Raw genomic sequence first — 19,261 nt, 5'->3', positions numbered from 1 at the left:
TGCTTGGGCAACGTGATGAGACCTCGTCTGTACAAAAAAAAATTTAAGAATTAACTGGGCAAGGTGGCACGCAGCTGTGGTCCCAGCTACTTAGGAGATTGCGGCAGGAGGATTACTTGAGCCCAGGAGGTCAAGGCTGCAGTGAGCTGTGGTTGTGCCACTGAACTATAGTCTCGGTGACAGAGCAAGACCATGTCTCAAAAAAAAAAAATTGGAGGCCAAAACAGGTGGATCACTTGAGGTCAGGAGTTCAAGACCAGCCTGGCCAACATGGTAAAACCCTGTCTCCAATACAAAAATTAGCTGGGTATGGTGGCATGCACCTGTAATCCCAGCCACTCGGGAGGCTGAGGCAGGAGAATCACTTGAACCCAGGAGGCAGAGGTTGGGTGACAAAGCGAGACTGTATCTCAAAAAGAAAAAAGACCATCTGTATTAGCATAGCTTTAAGGAGAGAATGTGAAAATGTATATATAAGGCTTTCACACAGTGCCAAACACAAATCGTATGCTTATTAAGTAGAAGCTGCTCTTACCATCTTTATCTGGAGGGATGTGACTAAAATCATGAAATAACTGAGCTGTTGAATCATTTCCAAAAGTAAATTTCTCCCATCAATTTTGCATACCAAGAAAATAAGTAAAATTCTAACATTGGGCAAATCATATAGAGCAAAAACGTTGTTACCTGAAACAATTAGTTTTCTTAGTATAACTGTGTTATCTTCCTTTAATGTTGGTATGTGCTAGATCCCTCTCATTACCTTTAATGTTGTTTAAAAATAATTAAAATTTTTTTTCTTTTTCAGAGATGGGATGGACTTGCTTTGTCATTCAGGCTGGAGCGCAGTGGTGTGATCGTAGCTCACTGCAACCTCGAACTCCTGGGCTCAAGTGATCTTCTCACCTCAGCCTCCTAAATAGCTGGGATTACAGGCATGAGCCACTGCGCCTGGCCCCAATTCTTAAATTAAATAGAATATGAGCTCCCCTGGGCCGGGCGCAGTGGCTCACGCCTGTAATCCCAGCACTTTGGTTGGCCAAGGGAGGCAGATGACGTGAGGTCGGGAATTCGAGAATAGCCTGATCAACATGGAGAAACCCCAACTCTACTAAAAATACAAAATTAGCCAGGCATGGTGGCGCATGCCTGTAATAATCCCAGCTACTTGGGAGGCTGATTCAGGAGAATGACTTGAACACGGGAGGCAGAGGTTGTGGTGAGCTGAGATCGCGCCATTGCACTCCAGCCTGAGCAACAAGAGCGAAACTCTGTCTCAAAAAAAAAAAAAAGAATATGAGCTGCCCGAGGGTTGAAATTATGACCCTTTTTCTTTTTCTTTTTTTTTTGAGACAGTCACACCCCGTCTCCCAGGTTGGAGTGTAGTGGCGCAATTTCCGCTCACTGCAACCTCCGCCTCCCGCGTTCAAGGAATTCTCCTGCCTCAGCCTCCCAAGTAGCTGGGACTACAGACGCATGCCACCACACCCAGCTAATTTTTTTATTTTTATTAGAGACGGGGTTTTACCGTGTTAGCCAGGATGGTCTCAATCTCCTGACCTCGTGATCCGCCCACCTTGGCCTCCCAAAGTGTTGGGATTACAGGCATGAGCCACCACGCCCATGACCTTTTTCATTGTTGTTTCCAGTGTTTGGTAGAGCTCTTGGTGTTTAATAAATGTTTACTGAATAAAAGAATGAAAATCAACTTTACCATGAACATTAGTCACAATTCCTCCTATCTCTTTATTCCCTTTCGTATGTGTTATGTTGGCCTCTGTTTTTCTCACATTTATTTATTTTTATTATTACTATTATTATTATTATTGCTGTTATTAGTAAGAAACCTCACCTGGAATTTCTCACATATCTTTATTTTGTCTTTATTCTCACATGTCTTTATCTACTTCTATAAATTGACAGTCCATATAGTGCTTATTTTAATGGCTCTGTAATCTGTATTCCCATTATAGTTTGCTTAGCTTCTCTCCAGGTGTTAGGCACTCTAGCATTCACTTTTTTGAGCTGTATTGCTATAGACATCTTTAAATCTTTCTCCACCCTCTAAATTTTTTCCTTGGGCTATATTTCCAAATGAATCAAAGAGCATAGATAGTTCAATAGATCCATTCACTTAGATCATTGCCTAATTTTTAATCTTTATCTACAACACATTATAAATGATAATAGCTTAAGAATTACAAGAGTTTTATGGATTTATTGTGCTCTAGTGATCATATCGTGATTGATTTTATCCTAACCTCCTCCCAGGGTATATGAGTGTAACAAACGCTGCAAATGTGACCCAAACATGTGCACAAACCGGTTGGTACAACATGGACTACAAGTTCGGCTACAGCTATTCAAGACACAGAACAAGGGCTGGGGTATCCGCTGCTTGGATGACATTGCCAAAGGCTCTTTTGTCTGTATTTATGCAGGTTGGTGATAAAATATAAGGGTTGTTTCCTGAGATTGGGACATGGTAGGGAATTGAACCAGAGACAAATTGAACATAAGAAGAAAGTGCTTGACATGTGAACTGTAGTAAGAGGCAGCCAGGGACTTCTACAAAGAACGTGATGAGTGATGTACCTGTCTAGCTAGACCAGAGAGGGACACAAGTGTTTCACAAAGAAGAGAATGAAAAGGGATGAAATTTTGGACATGTGATATTTCAGAGGACAGACATGATTATAGAGTCCAGTGTATCATTTTCTTCCATGTCACTCGACTCAGAGATCTTTTAGCATAGCCCAGTACTCTTTTGATAAAGTAGAAGAAATGGAAAGACAGAAAGGGCAAGATTTAAAATGACAGTAAGTTCTCCATACTTTATCATAGTTAAGATACAAAGGGAGGTATTATCAAAGAAACACTGGGCCAGGCGTGGTGGCTCACGCCTATAATCCCAAAACTTTGGGAGGCCGAAGTGGATGGATCACCTGAGGTCAGGAGTTGGAGACCAGCCTGGCCAACATGGTTGAAACCCCATGTCTACTAAAAATATAAAAATTAGCCAGGTGTGGTGGTGGACGCCTGTAATCCCAGCTACTTGGGAGGCTGAGGCAGGAGAATCACTTGAACCCTTGAGGCAGAGGTTGCAGTGAGCCGAGATCATGCCACTGCCCTCCAGCCTGGGTGACAGAAGTGAAACTCTAACTCAAAAACAGAAAAAAACAGAAATGAGAGACCAGAATGGAGGCTTTTTGACTCTATATGCTGGTAGAGCGGGTATTGATGGAATGACCCTTATTCTTTCTAATAGGTCCCCGTGGCCAGGTGCGGTGGCTAACACCTGTAATCCCAACACTGGGAGGCTGAGGCGGGCAGATCACCTGAGGTCAGGAGTTCAAGACCAACCTGGCCAACATGGTGAAACCCTGTCTCTACTAAAAATACAAAAAAAAATTAGCCAGGTGTGGTGGTGTGCACCTGTAGTCCCATCAGGAGGCTAAGGCAGGAGAATTGCTTGAACCTGGGAGGCAGAGGTTGCAGTGAGCCGAGATTGCACCACTGCACTCCAGCCTAGGTGGCAGAGCAAGACTTCATCTGAAAAAAAAAAAAAAAAAAAAAAACTAATAGGTCCCCATAACCCTAGAAGGCCTTTAATTCTCTTCATTCTCAGGCAAAATCCTGACAGATGACTTTGCAGACAAGGAGGGTCTGGAAATGGGTGATGAGTACTTTGCAAATCTGGACCATATCGAGAGCGTGGAGAACTTCAAAGAAGGATATGAGAGTGATGCCCCCTGTTCCTCTGACAGCAGTGGTGTAGACTTGAAGGACCAGGAAGATGGCAACAGCGGTACAGAGGACCCTGAAGAGTCCAATGATGATAGCTCAGATGATAACTTCTGTAAGGATGAGGACTTCAGCACCAGTTCAGTGTGGCGGAGCTATGCTACCCGGAGACAGACCCGGGGCCAGAAAGAGAACGGACTCTCTGAGACAACTTCCAAGGACTCCCACCCCCCAGATCTTGGACCCCTACATATTCCTGTTCCTCCCCCAATCCCTGTAGGTGGCTGCAATCCACCTTCCTCTGAAGAGACACCCAAGAACAAGGTGGCCTCATGGTTGAGCTGCAATAGTGTCAGTGAAGGTGGTTTTGCTGACTCTGATAGCCATTCATCCTTTAAGACTAATGAAGGTGGGGAGGGCCGGGCTGGGGGAAGCCGAATGGAGGCTGAAAAGGCCTCCACCTCAGGACTAGGCATCAAGGATGAGGGAGACATCAAGCAGGCCAAGAAAGAGGTAAGTAGTGGCAGAAAGCTCTGAGAGCTATGGCTTTAACTTTGGTGCAGTAACAAACTTAATGCAGTCTCACCATGAGTCTTTGCATGTAGATTATTCTACTTGATGGATATTTCTGTGGCCACCTTGTTATCTCTCCCCCTAATTAGCACATACCTAGTGTTTGTTTAAAGAACCAAATTATTGGCCGGGCATGGTGGCTCACGCCTGTAATCCCAACACTTTGGGAGGCCGAGGCAGGTGGATAACTTGAAGGTCAGGAGTTGGAGACCATCCTGGCCAACATGGTAAAACTCTGTCTCTACTAAAAAATACAAAAATTAGCCAGGCATGGTGGCGCATGCCTGTATTTCCAGCTACTTGGGAGGCTGAGGCAGGAGAATCACTTGAACCTGGGGGGCAGAGGTGCAGTGAGACGAGATCGCACCACTGCACTCCAGCCTGGGTAACAGAACGAGACTGTCTCAAAAAAAAAAATTATTTTAAAATCCACATGCCTGGTGGTAGAGAGTGGACAAGTATCTGATTAATTCCAAAATGAAAGATTGATAAGTGATTTTTTAATGTTAAATGCTGTTTCAAGTTATTCACATCATTGTTTACTTGTACTAGAGAAACAATAATTGATTTTAAGTATCTCTTTGATGATGTTGATGCTTTCCACATTACAGATGGTAAAACTGTCCCTGGTTGCTGTAAGCCTGCTCGTGGTATTTTCCATGAGCATTAAGCCCCATCACTGAGAAGGCTTAAAGGCTCCAGCCAGAGAGTGTAGTGAAGATTGCTGTCGAGTTGCAGAGTGGTTTACCCACCCCACTTTAGAATGTGTACCTGTCACTGGCTGATGTTATCTTTGGAGGTCATTTGAAGTCTGATTATTGGACTTGTTAACTTTAGGCTGTGAAAGCATTTAACCCTTCACTTGTTCTTTTCCAGGACCCTGACGACCGAAACAAGATGTCAGTGTAAGTGCCTTTTGTTCATTTGTTTTGTTTTGTTTTAAGACAGAGTCTTGCTTTGTCACCCAGGCTGAGTGCATTGGCGTAATCTCAGCTCATTGCAACTTCCCCCTCCCAGGCTCAAGAGATTCTGCTACCTCAGCCTCCCTAGTAGCTGGGACTACAGGCGTGCACCACCACATGTGGCTAGTTTTTCTATTTTTTGTAGACACGGGGTTTCACCATGTTTCCCAAACTGGTCTTGAACTCCTGGGCTCAAGCGATGCTCCCAAAGGGGATCCTCAGCCTCCCAAAGTGCTGGGATTACAGGCATTAGCTGCTGCATCCGGCCCAGTGCCTTTTTGACCTGTTTCCAAATCTGCCTTCTCTCAAATCTAGGCTAGAAGCCTAAGAAACAGCCAGTAACCTGTTGGCCTCATTCCTTCCCCTCCCATCAGAGTTACTGAAAGCTCTCGAAACTACGGTTACAATCCTTCTCCCGTGAAGCCTGAAGGACTTCGCCGCCCACCTAGTAAGACTAGTATGCATCAAAGCCGACGACTCATGGCTTCTGCTCAGTCCAACCCTGATGTAAGTGACCTTCTCAAGCTTCTGAGTGTAATAAAGGAACACGGGCCATTGTCACCTCATCAAGTCCTTCACTATAATTACTGTTAGGTCTTCTACTTCTTTAGCCTTGACTTCCTGCCTTATTTTCTTTCATCCAGCATCTAAGCCTCCTCTTGCCATTGCCCCTTCCTGCTAGACCATGGGTAACAGCAAGGACTTTAAGGAGCCCTTCCCATTTACTTCTCTTCCTTCTTACCCTCCTGATTCCCCAGGATGTCCTGACACTGTCCAGCAGCACAGAAAGTGAGGGGGAAAGTGGGACCAGCCGAAAGCCCACTGCTGGTCAGACTTCGGCTACAGCGGTTGACAGTGATGATATCCAGACCATCTCCTCTGGCTCTGAAGGGGATGACTTTGAGGACAAGAAGAACATGACTGGTAGCCTGGAAAAATGTTGGGAGTGGTGGGAGCCTGGAAAAATGTTGGGAGTGGTGGGAAGAAATAGTAAGAAACTTGGGATAGAGCATTTTTTAAGGAAGCTAAAGAAGTAGCGGGTAAAAATTCAGATCCTAAGAATTGGAGCATCTCTGGGAGGGCTTTCTGACTCCGAGCTAAACTATTCTTTGACACATCCTCTCTCATTTCCGGTTTGCTACTCTTTTCCCCTCAGATCTAATTATGCTTGGGAAAAAACTGCCACTTAGGATCTTTGAGTTCCGGCGTCTTGGTGTTTCTCAGCTGCAATGTTGGGAGAGAAACAGGGGTAGAATGTCCATTCGTGAGTTGGGATAGGTCCTGACCCCATTCTCCCTCCTGTCCAGGTCCAATGAAGCGTCAAGTGGCAGTAAAGTCAACCCGAGGCTTTGCCCTTAAATCAACCCATGGGATTGCAATTAAATCAACCAACATGGCCTCTGTGGACAAGGGGGAGAGTGCACCTGTTCGTAAGAACACACGCCAATTCTACGATGGCGAGGAGTCTTGCTACATCATCGATGCCAAGCTTGAAGGCAACCTGGGCCGCTACCTCAACGTGAGACCCCTCTCCCCACCTCTAGATGCTGGATTATCCCATAGTCCTCAAATTTCTTTTAACATACTCTATAAGCCCACCTTTTCTTGTTATAAACTCTTGATCTCAAAGGATCTTAAAGAGGTAGCTTTCTTTCAAAGCATCTGTTATAATGGGGAGGGTCAGACAGCATTTTTCTTCCAACTCTCACTCTCCCTGCAAAGCCAGATTCAGTTTCCCTGGCTCTTATTTGATCCTGTCCTTAAACCTACAGCACAGTTGCAGCCCCAACCTGTTTGTCCAGAATGTCTTCGTGGATACCCATGATCTTCGCTTTCCCTGGGTGGCCTTCTTTGCCAGCAAGTAAGGAGTCAGGAAAGGGGATGACTGGGGAGGGGCAAGGACCACTGAAGTTCCAAGGGCCCCTCCTCCATTCATGATGCAACTTCACCTACATATTCAGTGACCCCAAGGGCCTGGGTTATCTGCTGTCTTCGCCACACACCATTCTTTTTCTTCCTCTTCAGAAGAATCCGGGCTGGGACAGAACTTACTTGGGACTACAACTACGAGGTGGGCAGTGTGGAAGGCAAGGAGCTGCTCTGTTGCTGTGGGGCCATTGAATGCAGAGGACGTCTTCTTTAGAGGACAGCCTTCTTCCCAACCCTTCTTGAACTGTCGTTTCCTCAGGAACTGGGTCTTCCTGATTGTTGAACCCTGACCCGAAGTCTCTGGTCTAGCTACTCCCCCCAGCTCCTAGTAGATAGAAATAGGGGTTCTGGACCAGATGATCCCTTCCAATGTGGTGCTAGCAGGCAGGATCCCTTCTCCACCTCCAAAGGCCCTAAAGGGTGGGGAGAGATCACCACTCTAACCTAGGCCTGACATCCCTCCCATCCCACATTTGTCCAAGTGTTCCTGCTTCTAACAGACTTTGTTCTTAGAATGGAGCCTGTGTATCTACTATCTCCAGTTTGTATTATTTCTTGAAAGTCTTTTAACAATATGATAAAACTAAGGTTGTGATTTCGTTTCTTTCAGCCCAATACTCCCAAATATGGATCTTTCAGTGAGATACTATCCCAATCCTCCCCCGTGGGCTGCTGTCATTAATCTTCTATCTTGTCTACCTTTGCTGCTTTTTTTTTTTTTGAGACGGAGTCTCGCTCTGTAGCCCAGGCTGGAGTGCAGTGGCCGGATCTCAGCTCACTGCAAGCTCCGCCTCCCGGGTTCACGCCATTCTCCGGCCTCAGCCTCCCGAGTAGCTGGGACTACAGGCGCTGCCACCTCGCCCGGCTATTTTTTGTATTTCTTAGTAGAGACGGGGTTTCACCGTGTTAGCCAGGATGGTCTCGATCTCCTGACCTCGTGATCCGCCCATCTCGGCCTCCCAAAGTGCTGGGATTACAGGCTTGAGCCACCGCGCCCGGCCTACCTTTGCTTCTTGCATGTGAATTATTTTAGATGGAGTTCTCGCTCTGTCACCCAGGCTGGAGTGCAGTGCGCTATGTCGACTCACTGCAGCCTCTGCCTCCCAGGTTCAAGTGATTCTCCTGCCTCAGCCTCCCAAGTAGCTGGGATTACAGGCGCCTGCCATCACACCCAGCTAAATGTGTGTATTTTTAGTAGAGATGGGGTTTCGCCATGTTGGCCAGGCTGGTCTCAAACGCCTGACCTCTAGTGATCCACCCTCCTTGGCCCCCCAAAGTGCTGGAATTACATGCATGTGAAATTTAAAAAAGAAAATGTTACATAACTGCAAGGAAGGCATAAGAAAGACTCTCTTCGTTTATTTAGTTGATCTCCCTTCTCAATTCCTAATAGTCTGACACTTGTTGCCATGTTTTATTTAATATTTTTTATTTAATCTTTTAATTTAAAAAAAAAAAAACCCATTAACAGTACATTTTGGTCTAAAATGGTCCCTCTGCTGAAATGCTAGGTGCTAGCTGTAATTCTGGCTTTAAAACCAAAACCCCAAATATTTAATAAATAAAAATTAGAATTAGTTGCCATTCTACTCCAAACCAGCTAGCCTAGCTGAAGAGGGAAGGGGAAGAGGCCAGAGAAAGGAGGCGGCAGTCAGATCTTAGACCTGTGGCTACAGGGACAGCTGAAAGAAGTAGCACAAAGAAAGATCATCCGAGCAGTCCCCAGTACAGCCCCCACTTTTTGGCAGAAGTAGGGTAAGGGTTATGTGCACCCTCCTACCCTCAATTCATTTGTGTCATAGAGGGAAAAAGTTAAAAGTCAGCTCAGCTTTGGTTTCTGGCCCAAGTTTTAGGGAGCTTAGAAAGGTGAGCCCTGGTCCAGCTTTGGCAGAATGAGGCCCACAGATGGGACAATAAGGCACAACCCTGACTCTGGAGGTCAGGGAGTCAAAGGCAAACAGCTAGGGCCAAATTCTCAGAATAAGGAATGTGAGTTGTAACCCCTACCCACAGAGAGCTGAGGGAGGGCCTCAAAAGCAGTAGAAAGGATGACTTGGAGGATAGGGAGGAAAATACAACCATCCCCCTCTAACAGAATATAACCAATGTCCCCCTACCTGGGGATAAGCTGGTTAGAATTTGGTTTAAAGGCAACTGGGTGAAAAGCAAGGAGGGAGGATGCAGAGAATTCTCCTCTCACTTTCTCCTTTTTCCCCAGAGCTTAAAGTGACCCTATAGCGCGGGGAGGGGGGTAGTTCCTTGGCTTTATGCATTAATCTGGGAGGCAACTGGAATAATGGTTCAGTCATTCTTACGATGGTGGTTATTGAGGATGGGGTGGCCATTGGCTAGGGGCCGGCTCTTTGCTCCTCCCCCAGCTGCAGCCTCCTCCCCCTCTGAGCTCTCTGTTTCTTCCCGGTCACTGCGTTCATCTTCTACCACCTGTGGAAAAGGGACAAGAACGGTTATTACATGAGATCCTCAAACCCCTAAAGACTGCTTCTCTGAGGGCTTGCTCCTGTTATACCCAAGGCCCCACACTAGTTTTTTAGAGGATTGCTGGCAAGATGGGAGTTCAGGAAGTCGTAGAGAGTAGTAAGGCCTACACAATGGGGACAGAGCCTTTACCTTTCCAGTTATGAACTTGTGGGCCATGCGCAAAATGAGGTAGGCCCAGAAGATATGCAGCAGCTGTAGAACTCCCATCATGGAATTGAAGAAGTAATAGCCAAAGAAGGCAGGATAGAGCTCCAGTGGGTACACTAGGGTGCAATGCAGGATCCTGAGGATTCAAGGAGAAAGAATTGTAAACAAGGACAAGAGCAGGTAAGACACCAGGGGGATACAGGAGCAGGAGAAAGGCAAGGCTTCTGATTTCTTCAGAACAGGAGTGTAGCCTGGCTGCCTACTCACCAGAAGGGCAGGATGACCAGTCGGGTGATGATGAAAACAATGGCGAAGATGATGAAGATGTTGTTGCAGGTGTTCTTCCATCCCGCGTAGTTAAACATCTTGGCTGACTGCATAGAGAGCCCCCATCCATCATCATGGGCTCCTGACTCCCTCAAGTACATTCATATGTACACTCCAGTTAGGAGCACTGACTCTGTGCCCTCCTCCTTGGTCCCAGGAATGTCACCCTCCAAATTCCCACCCCGCACCTCCCTCCCAAAGAAAATAAAAGGGACAGAAGAACCTGCAACCAGGGTCTGTAGGTTTGAGGAAGCCTAACCTCCAGCAGGTAATCGGAAGAGTCATGCAGAGCCATGATGAGAGTCCCAGCTCGGATGTAATTGGCAAACCAGGAAAAGCTGATGAGGATGATGGTGGCCACATGGTGGATGATCTGTTCCTTGAAATCCTGCAGAGATGATGCAGGCCCCAGGGACTTTTTCTTCCCCAGCTCTCACTATGCCTTCCCCCTTGCCTTTAGTTCCCCGTATACCAACAGCTCCATTCAGAGTACCCAGAAGTCAAAGGAGAGGGTGTTCATCCCAGGGCCTCATTTTGGCTCTTAGGCTTAATTGCACAACCCCTTCACCCACCTTTCGCTTGACATCAGAGGCAATGCTGAAGAGCAGGGACCAGTAGAAGGAAAGTTCAATCATGTAGTACCAATACTGGGAAGGGACAGTGCTCTGGGAGAGGAGAGAGAGGTAAGAGCAACCAGCCCCAAGGGTGTCCCCACTCCACAAACCCTCTAGTCCCTGAGGTTCTTCATCCCATCACTCTAATCCCTCTGCTATGGATTCCACAAACTGTCTCTTCACTGGGGTGTGTCTTAGTCCACCCACATATGAGGAAGCAAGACTCATACCTGTATGGGATATCCCTCCCAAACTTTCTTCATGTCATAGAACCAGGGTTTCTGCAGAGATGGTGAGAGGTTAAAAGAGGAGGAACCCAAATTCCATGGCCTCACCTGACCTTGCCAGAGAACCTAATCCCACCTCCCAGTAATCCCCACTCACATCCACAATGACGGCCATGCCGGCAATGAAGGCAATCAGGTAAAATGTGAATCTCCAGCTGGCAAAGGAAGCGGAAATGGCTAGGTCAGAGAACAGCACAGTCCCCCAGCAGCCCCCAAATACCTGCAGATATCCTCAATACCATTAATAACTGAATTCACCTCCTCACATCTCCCTGCATATAGCCACCACCTATCCCTCCCAGCAAGACACATCAGGATCTTGCTTGCCACCCAGCTTTTCCTGCCCCAGCCTCCCCCACCTGGCTTCTCGGAACTTCTTGAGGAGACTGGGCCGGTCCTGGTTGCGGCGGCGGCGGAACCAACGCTCTACCTGGCGGCCGGAGAGCCCGCTCTGCCGGGACAAAAGCTCTACCTCCACCTGGGCATAGTGAAGAAGCCCATTGTTATGTTTACCTTCGGAACTCAGCAGCACCCCCAGCCTCTCCCAGTAACAAGCTCAGTCAGCACCACTGCTTCCCCATCTCTTCACCTGCCAGAGCGAACATTCAAACCCTCTCCCCTCCCCACCAAACCCAGTGATTCCCAGAGTCAGGGCAGCATGCGGCTCATACCTGCTTGGGCTGCTTGCCACTGGTCAGGTAGAAATGTTCCAAGGTGGCATTGGGAGGTGCCCGCAGTCGGGTTTTCTCCTTTATGTTCAAGAGAGCAGCCAGTGGTGTAGCCACGTACCTGGGGAAGGGATATAAGTAAGGTATCTAGCTTGCTGGGAAGGGAAAGGGCTGCAAGCTAAGGCAACTTTACCCTGGCCTCAGTTTCCCCAGCTTCCTGGCAACCCCCTTTTCTCTAGCCTCCAGGGCTGCCCACAGCTGACAAAGCTGCCTGTGTGTTCACTAGTGGCCAGGCGGGTGGCGGGTGGAGGGTGAGAACAAATAACCATTGATGGAAAGGGCCTGGGGGTGCTGAGCCTTCAGGAAGACAATGGTGCCTTCAGGGGAGGGGGTGCACAGTGGGCAGGAACCTGAGTAGCCAGAACATCAGGGTCTAGGGCTAATTAAATAGCAAGGAACAAACTTGAAGTCCAAGAAACTACAACTGGCAACTGGGGAAGGCATGAGGGTACACTGGCATGCTTACAGCTCAAAGAAGTATCGAACGATGAGGAAGAGCAAGGCCAGGGGCAGCGTGATATAGAGATCTGAGGCTTTGGCGTAGACACGTCCATCTCGGTCTTCTAGATCGGCCCAGGTCAAGTTCACAGGCAGCCACAGGCGTTCCCACCAGAAGTAATCATACAAAGTCTGGAGCATCCTGAGTGAGAGGCAAAGGGGAGGGCATCAAGAGGAAGTAGCTATGGGGGAAGAGATAGATGAATGAAAGTTTTCAGGGTGTATCAAAAGGAGAAGGGGGCAGAGTCGAACTCTAGATTCCTATCCTGGCTATGCAGCCTTGGGCAAATCAGTTTTCTCATCGGTAATATGGTGGCTTTCCAGTTTTAACATTTACTGTCAGGCTGGGCGTGGTGGCTCACACCTGTGGTCCCAGCACTTTGGGAGGCCGAGACTGGCAGATTACGAGGTCAGGAGATCCAGACCAGCCTGGCCAACATGGCGAAACCTCATCTCTACTAAAAATACAAAAAATTAGCTGGGTATGGTGGCGGACGCCTATAGTCCCAGCTACTCGAATGGGTGAGGCAGGAGAATCGCTTGAACCCAGGAGGTGGAGGTTGCAGTGAGCCAAAATCATGCCATTGCACTCCAGCCTGGGTGATAGAGCAAGACTCCATCTCAAAAAAAAAAAAAAAAAAACCAACAAAAAACATTTATTGTCTACAGCAACCTGCAGATGTGATTCCCTGGAATTAAGAAACTTGGGGTCCTTACAACCTCTGATTTCGGGAGGCGGGGAGAACCTTGGGGGTCTTGTCATTTTTCTATCTCAACCTGGAAGACAGGCAGGACCTGGCCCTAGAAACTATAGCCAACAATCTGAGTAAAGTCCCTCCCTTATCCCCCCATGCTCTGGCCATTTCCTCAAGCCTCCAAGCCAACTTAGCTGAAAGCTTCCAGGGGGTGCCCCAAAACACTGCAGGGCTGAGGCAAACCCTTCTTCCTCTTCCCTACAACCTACAACCCATCTGAGTAGCAGGTCCCTAAAGAAAAATTGAAGAGACAGGGTAGGCTAGGCAGTGGCTCATGCTTGTAATCCCAGCACTTTGGGAGGCCGAGGCAGTCTGATCACTTGAGCTCAGGAGTTTGAGACCAGCCTGGGCAACACAGTGCAACCCCATCTCTACAAGAAGTACAAAAATTAGCTGAGTGTGGTGGCACATGCCTGTAATCCCAGCTACTTGGGAGGCTGAGGTGGGAGGATCACTTGAGCCTGGGAGGTGAAGGTTGCAGTGAGCTGTGATCTCGCCACTGCACTCCAGCCTGGGTAACAGAGACTATGTCTTTAAAAATAAATAAATAAATAAAGCCAGGATAAAGCAAAAGTATGTCCCCAAATGATGCTGAGCTCCACAATCACTGGACATCGAGCTGCACACAAGGTTGACACTCCATGACAAGCCATCTAGTCCCTACACATAAGGCAGAAGGACCCTATGTATAACTCTTCAGAAAGAAAAGTGAAGGTAGGGCTGCAAAGAGTCAGGGATTATAGGGCAGGGAACCAAGACAGCAAACCAATACATCTGGTGGAATTAAGAGCTATTCTTTTATTTTCTTTTGAGACAGGGTCTTCCTCTGTCACCCAAGCTGGAGTGCAGTGGTACAATAATGGCTCACTGCAACCTCCACCTCCCAGGTTCAAGCCATCCTCCCCTCCCGCTTCAGTCTCCCGAGTGGCTGGGGCTATAAGTAGCATGCACTACCGAGTAGCAAGCACCACATCTGGCTAATTTTTGAATTTTTTTTTTGGTAGAAACGGTTTTGCCATGTTGCCCAGGCTGGTCTTGAATTCCTGGGCTCAAGCAACCTGCCGGCCTTGGCCTCCTAAAGTGCTAGGATTACAGGCATGAGCCACTGTGCCTGGTCAGAGCTATTTCGTATAAATGCTCATGCAGAAAATAAAATCCTAGTCTGCAGGGGAACACCCATACCCCCTCAGTCTAGGAAAGAGCCGCTATGTAAACCTTCTCCCCCAACTGAAAGAGGAACAACATGGTGGGAGTGACCACTTGGATACCCAGAGGAGGGAAGGAACGGTCTGTGTGTGGCTCACGAGGGAAGAGCAGCTGCTTGGAGCTGAGAGGAACGGCAAGATGGTCCAGAAGAGCCAGGGATGCTGGGTCCAGCACAACACCTGGCAATCCTAGGACTCAGGAAGAAGTCACAGCAGGATGACCAGGACAGTCTTTTCCAGGCTCCCCACCCCTTGTTCCCCTCCTGGGAAGGAAGTGAGGCAGTGGGATTTAGGCTGGCCCAGAAAGTGAAAGCAGAGACAGGAAGAAAAGAGAGTGGTGAGATTGTTATCCACCGTGACCTAGAGACTAGTTGGTGCCACTGACTGAAGAAAGAGCCTGAGACCACAGCTGGGCTGGGCTGGTCCTGCTGCTGCTCTGACAGCTCCTGCTCCACCCCCACCCACCACAGAAGCCCTTGCGAAATCCCTCAGCCTGTCATGGATCAGTATTCCAGCTCAAGGACTTTTACCCCCTTGTCCCCACTCCTGGTCACTGCTCTCTCGGATGAAATCAGAAGTCAGCACTGCCAGTAAAGGAGCTTCAGCTCCACCTTCTCCCCTCCTCCTCCCCCAAATCACACACACACATTCCAGGCACTGCCCCTGCCCCCTCCACCTCAGCCAGAATAAATATTTAATTAAACAGATGGAAGCCTTCTGAACTGAACAAAATTAAATGTAATTATCCACAGCGGAACTTTCCCCACACAAACACACACACACTTTTTTCCTAGAGAAAAGTTGTAGAAAATTGAATAGAGAAGGGACAAGAGTAGAAACTGCACAGAGACAGGACAATGTGGAACACCTTGATGTGTGCACGTGACCCCCTCTTTCCACTTTTTGCTCAGCCTGATTGGAAGCGAGAAATCAGCCTGACCCAGTCACCTGACTGCTGTCTCTTGGAGCCCAACTTCTCCAGGGAAATGTAAATCCAAAGGTACCGTGTTGCCCCGGCAGTCCTAGACTTTGGATCCCATCCCTAGCCAGGTCAGTGAAAACTGGCAGGGATGTTTCTCTAGTCAGGCGGCAGGCTGGAGTCACAGAGGGAGGGTGGAGGCCCTGCTGGACTCCTGGGGCCCAGGAATGTCTCATGCCTGCAAAGCAGGGGGTGGGGGTGGGGGGCCGGGGTAGGGGGGCAGACAAAGTAGGCACTGGAGCATGGTCAAGGGCAGACACCTGGGCAGTGCAACTTCTTCATCCCCAAGATGAGATAGCACCTGTCCTCTTCCACTCCAAGCAGGGAGAGTGGAAGACTTGGGAAATGCAGATTAATGGAGGCTTTTACACCAAGGTTGCAGGCTTCCCATGACCACAGCCCTCCCTGGTGGTCCTGTACCTCCATTAGCAGAGAGGCACTACCCCCATCTCCCCAGCAGGGAGGCCCCAGATTCAGCAGGGTCAGGACCTCTGACTCAACATGAGGGGAGGGGAGGGCAGCAGGGGCCTGGCCGGCCTCACTTACACATCCCCACAGAACCAAAGAGTTGGGTCCCTGTGGCGGTGCTGGGGAGGCCTCTTAGCACTAGCATACGGATCCGAGCAAGACCCCATAAACAAAAGGCTGGGGCAAGAAAAGGTGAAGTTTACACAGGGTAAGGAGACAACAATTTTTCCAGGCCCGCTGGGCCTTCAGGGCAGTTACTTGACTTCTTGTGGAGAAAGTCACATCTACAAACACTTTTCCACCCAGACTTCCCCCATACACATGAAGAGACATGGTATCTGTCTACGCTCTCTCACACACACCTGCCTTAGAGGCACAGATGCCACTTTCTGAGGCACAGCCTGGAGAGGCGCCAGAAGAGCAGGGATTTAACTGGCATTGGATTAACAGGAACTTGAGCAGGACTCTGCCCAGCCCCAACCTTTGCCCCAACTCTGACTGACATCCCCACAAGACCCCTCTAGGTGGATGAAAGGTGCAGAGGATCCCCACGGGAGTTTGTAGATCCAAAGGGCTGAGAGGGCAGCTGTTTGGGCCTGAGAGGAAGGAATTCTCCCCGACTCCATGTGGTCAGTCTAACTGGCTCTCACAGTTTGGAGGAATAACTGAGGAAAATAGAAAGCGGTTGTTGACAAGGGAGGAGTGACAAAGGTCCCACCGGCTCCCTGCTTCCACTGAAGAAGTCCTGAATAGTCTCTTCCTTGTTGAAAACTTTTTTCAGGCAACAGCAGCAAGTCATGAACTAGAAGTTGACAGGCCATGGATGGAGCCAAGGAGAGGTGTGTTATCCCTCCAGGCTGCAGGATGGGCCTCAAAATAAGCCAGATTGTAAGAAGAGGTGGGTGAAAGGCGGTCAGAACAGCAGTCCTCAGCCCCATCTGGCCTACAGCTTGTCTGGAAAGTCCCACCAAAGGCCTCCACAGATCCAAACACTGCAGGAGACTATGGCCCCAGGGGCAGGGAGAGGCCGGTGGGTTTAAGAGACAGCTGGGGCGGTGCTGAAGGACACAGTGAAGGATCAGCCAGCCTGTGGACAGTGACAGGGGAAAAAGGAGGCCCTTCCTCCCAGGGGAAAATCTGGCCAGAGGCCCCAGTGAGGGGAGTAGGGGACCAGGGGAGAAAAGGATCTCTCTCTGGAACACAGACTGTGCAGATCATGGTATGCTCAGGGCCAGGTCCTCAGGGACAGGGCTGCAGACAAGTCCTTACCCTTAGGAGCCCCTTTACATGTGCAGCCACTCACACCCAGGTGCGGTCACGCCGACTCCGGTATGGGGCAGCAACCCCCACCCACCCCTGCCCCAGCACAGATATAAGTCCCTGCTGGAGGCCTGCTGGGGCTTAGTTCTCCAGGAACAGGGGAGCACTGCATTCGTCACGATCCTCAGAACCCCCTGAACCTGGGCCTGGCAACTCAGGTGACTGAAACCAGGTTTTGATGCCAGGAGCCAGGCTTAGGGAGGGAGAAACTCCAACTGCAGGCTAAAGATGAATGCTCTACACCTGCAGTCAACCCACTTGCCACGGGCCTCTGGTGATTAACAAGCTACGGCCCAAAAAGCCAGTTCCACCAGGAGCTCCCTTGCCAGCCATCCACACCTCATAACGGTATGCCTTAGCCCTGCCGGCCGGGGCAGGCGCTCTGGGCCGCTCCTTCCTGTTTCCCGTTAAGCACATGGAAGCTCTGACCTCGCCTGCGAGGTGGGCACCGTGGGCCGGTAGGAAGAAAACGGGGCAGGGCCCTCCCCTCTCCTCCCACCCGAGCCACAGGACGCGTCCAGGCCGGGGCAACCCCGCGGACCGCTGCCAGGGTGGAGGCTCCCACGCCAATGGTCACCAGGCTCCTCCACTCTCCAACAAAGGGGCGCCCGCGGCTCGGCCCCGTCGCCCGCAGCCCCCGCGTCCCCACCTCCCGCCCTACCTGTTGCCCAGGAGGGCTCCTCCGGCTCGGGGCGGCGCTACCGCGGACTCCGCGGCGCCAGGCCCGCCGGCCCCGGCCGCTCCCTTGAGGCGCTGCGCCCGCCCTCCCCGGCCGCCGCCATGAGCGCCCGCAGCGACCCCGCCAGCGCCGCCCCCCGCCCCGGCCCCGCGGCCTCCCCAGCCCGGCCCCTCCGCCGCCCTGCGACAAAGCGGCCTCCGGGGCTCCCAACTTTTCCGCAGCCCCTTCCCACCCCCGCGCGGGGATCGGGCGCCGGGCGGGGGCCCCGACTCACTCGGCTGCAGATCCGGCGGGGCCGGGGCCGCTGCTCCGTGTGATCCGTCTGCTCGGGTGGCTGCTCCGAGGCCCCGAGGCCTGGCTCCCCGCGCCTCTCCTCACTCTTCCGCCCGCCCGCCGGCCCGCGCCCGCCCTCGCCCTCCCTCCTCCGCCCGCCGCCGCCGCCGCCGCCCGCCGAGCCCAGTCGAGCTGAGCCCGAGCCCAGCCGGGAAAGAAAGGCCGCGAGCAGCCCAGGGGCCGGGAGGCTGGGCGTGGACGCGAGGCGAGGGCGGGGCGGGCCGTTGCGCTGCGGCTGCCCCTCCGCCCCGGCGCGGAGCCGGGACCCCAGCCCTCCGCTCCCGGGCCCGCAGCCACGCCCACGCCCGTCACCGTGCTCTAGAGAAGCCCCCGACGTGGGGAGGCGGGTGCGGGCTCCTCCGGCCGCTTCGGTCTGTTTTCGTGGTGGGAGGTCTCCCACCGGGACCGACACAGACGCACTGGATGCCGCGGGGTCCCGGGCTCCGAGCGGCGGCGTCCCTGCCCCCTCACTCCTACCCACCCCCACCCACACCCACCCCCAACTGCTGTGCGGCCCCGGGTCCCCGCCGGAGTGGGCACATTCCCACTTCCAGCCCCACGGGGCGCGGGCGGAGGAGGGCGCAGCCCGGGGGTCCTGCCCAAGTGCCTCGCGCCGAAGCTGAAAACCTCTCCAGGGCAGACCCAAGCAGCCGAGCCTCCAGACCCAGTCAGAGCCTGCGACCCCTCGGGCGACCCTCGCCTACCCCGCCGTAAAAGCCGCGGACTTTCCACCCAGGTGCTACGGGACCCACCCCGGTGGCAAGGAAGAGCAAACCCGAACGTGCGCACACCCGAGGGCCCTGTCTCAAAGAGCCACCCCAACTTTTGTTTTGTAAAATGTATTTGAGTTTTCAAATGACACTACCTTTATCCGTATTCGATTTCGTGTTAAAAAGTGTTTCCCGGACGGGCGCGGTGGCTCACGCCTGTGATCCCAGCACTTTGGGGGGCTGAGGCGGGCAGATCATCTGAGGTCAGGCGTTCGAGACCAGCCTGGCCAACATGGTGAAACCCCATCTCTACTAAAAATACAAAACTTAGCTGGGCACGGTGGCACGCTCTTATAATCCCAGTTACTCGGGAGGCTGAGGCATGAGACTCGCTTGAACCCTGGAGGTGGAGTTTGCAGTGCGCCGAGATCTCGCTGCTGCACTCCAGCCTGGGCGACAGAGCGAGACTCCCTCTCAGGAAAAAAAAAAAAAAAAAAAAAAAAC

General features: G+C 51.0%; 2 protein-coding genes and 1 long non-coding RNA gene across 28 annotated transcripts in view; 1 reads left to right on the top strand and 2 right to left on the bottom strand.

Moving 5' to 3' along the window:
• LOC144331470 (uncharacterized) overlaps window positions 1–5,264 on the bottom strand; it is a 37,363-nt gene extending 32,099 nt beyond the window's left edge. The window contains exon 1 of the long non-coding RNA XR_013398538.1: window positions 4,644–5,264. This is a non-coding gene — a long non-coding RNA (uncharacterized LOC144331470). The remainder of the gene's footprint in view (window positions 1–4,643) is intronic.
• The window catches only part of SETDB1 (SET domain bifurcated histone lysine methyltransferase 1), a 41,391-nt gene extending 33,596 nt beyond the window's left edge, over window positions 1–7,795 (top strand). For 16 of the 24 annotated variants that reach the window (XM_028829244.2, XM_028829243.2, XM_077947454.1 and 13 more), the window contains 8 exons: window positions 2,272–2,441; window positions 3,629–4,257; window positions 5,194–5,222; window positions 5,654–5,786; window positions 6,038–6,203; window positions 6,587–6,798; window positions 7,052–7,140; window positions 7,305–7,795. In XM_028829244.2, the coding sequence (XP_028685077.1) occupies window positions 2,272–2,441; window positions 3,629–4,257; window positions 5,194–5,222; window positions 5,654–5,786; window positions 6,038–6,203; window positions 6,587–6,798; window positions 7,052–7,140; window positions 7,305–7,422 (1,546 nt within the window). In that variant the 3' untranslated portion in view covers window positions 7,423–7,795. Of the gene's footprint in view, window positions 1–2,271; window positions 2,442–3,628; window positions 4,284–5,193; window positions 5,223–5,653; window positions 5,787–6,037; window positions 6,204–6,586; window positions 6,799–7,051; window positions 7,141–7,304 lie in introns of all 24 variants that reach the window. The other 8 variants (XM_077947356.1, XM_077947409.1, XM_077947389.1 and 5 more) reach the window with 2 other exon arrangements.
• Window positions 7,796–8,547: 752 nt separating this feature from the next.
• On the bottom strand, window positions 8,548–18,208 carry CERS2 (ceramide synthase 2). Of its 3 annotated transcripts, none has more exons than XM_077994736.1 (11): window positions 17,989–18,208; window positions 12,277–12,490; window positions 11,754–11,871; window positions 11,442–11,560; window positions 11,180–11,237; window positions 11,026–11,076; window positions 10,754–10,846; window positions 10,441–10,569; window positions 10,122–10,228; window positions 9,837–9,990; window positions 8,548–9,650 (listed from the first exon to the last, which is right to left on the bottom strand). In XM_077994736.1, the coding sequence occupies exons 2-11, from the start codon at window positions 12,447–12,449 to the stop codon at window positions 9,510–9,512; spliced, it is 1,143 nt and encodes a 380-aa protein (XP_077850862.1). In that variant the 5' UTR covers window positions 12,450–12,490; window positions 17,989–18,208; the 3' UTR covers window positions 8,548–9,509. The 3 variants fall into 3 exon arrangements, with proteins under 3 accessions (XP_077850862.1, XP_015006513.1, NP_001248571.1); XM_015151027.3 differs by lacking the exon at window positions 17,989–18,208 and adding an exon at window positions 17,697–17,854 and having other exon boundaries at window positions 12,277–12,450; NM_001261642.1 differs by having other exon boundaries at window positions 8,674–9,650; window positions 12,277–12,450; window positions 17,989–18,069.
• Between the last annotated feature and the right edge of the window lie 1,053 nt (window positions 18,209–19,261).

This window comes from Macaca mulatta, chromosome 1, assembly GCF_049350105.2.
Source record: "Macaca mulatta isolate MMU2019108-1 chromosome 1, T2T-MMU8v2.0, whole genome shotgun sequence".
Classification (NCBI taxonomy): Eukaryota; Metazoa; Chordata; class Mammalia; order Primates; family Cercopithecidae; genus Macaca; species Macaca mulatta.
This window is presented reverse-complemented; position numbering and strand designations above follow the sequence as displayed.

Coding starts and splice junctions, on each gene's coding strand:
- CERS2 (XM_077994736.1), bottom strand. CDS start 12,449: ATGCTCCAGACTTTGTATGATTACTTCTGGTGGGAACGCCTGTGGCTG. Junction 11,872..12,276: donor GTTCGATACTTCTTTGAGCT/GTAAGCATGCCA, acceptor TCCCTTCCCCAG/GTACGTGGCTACACCACTGG. Junction 11,561..11,753: donor GTGGCAAGCAGCCCAAGCAG/GTATGAGCCGCA, acceptor CACTATGCCCAG/GTGGAGGTAGAGCTTTTGTC.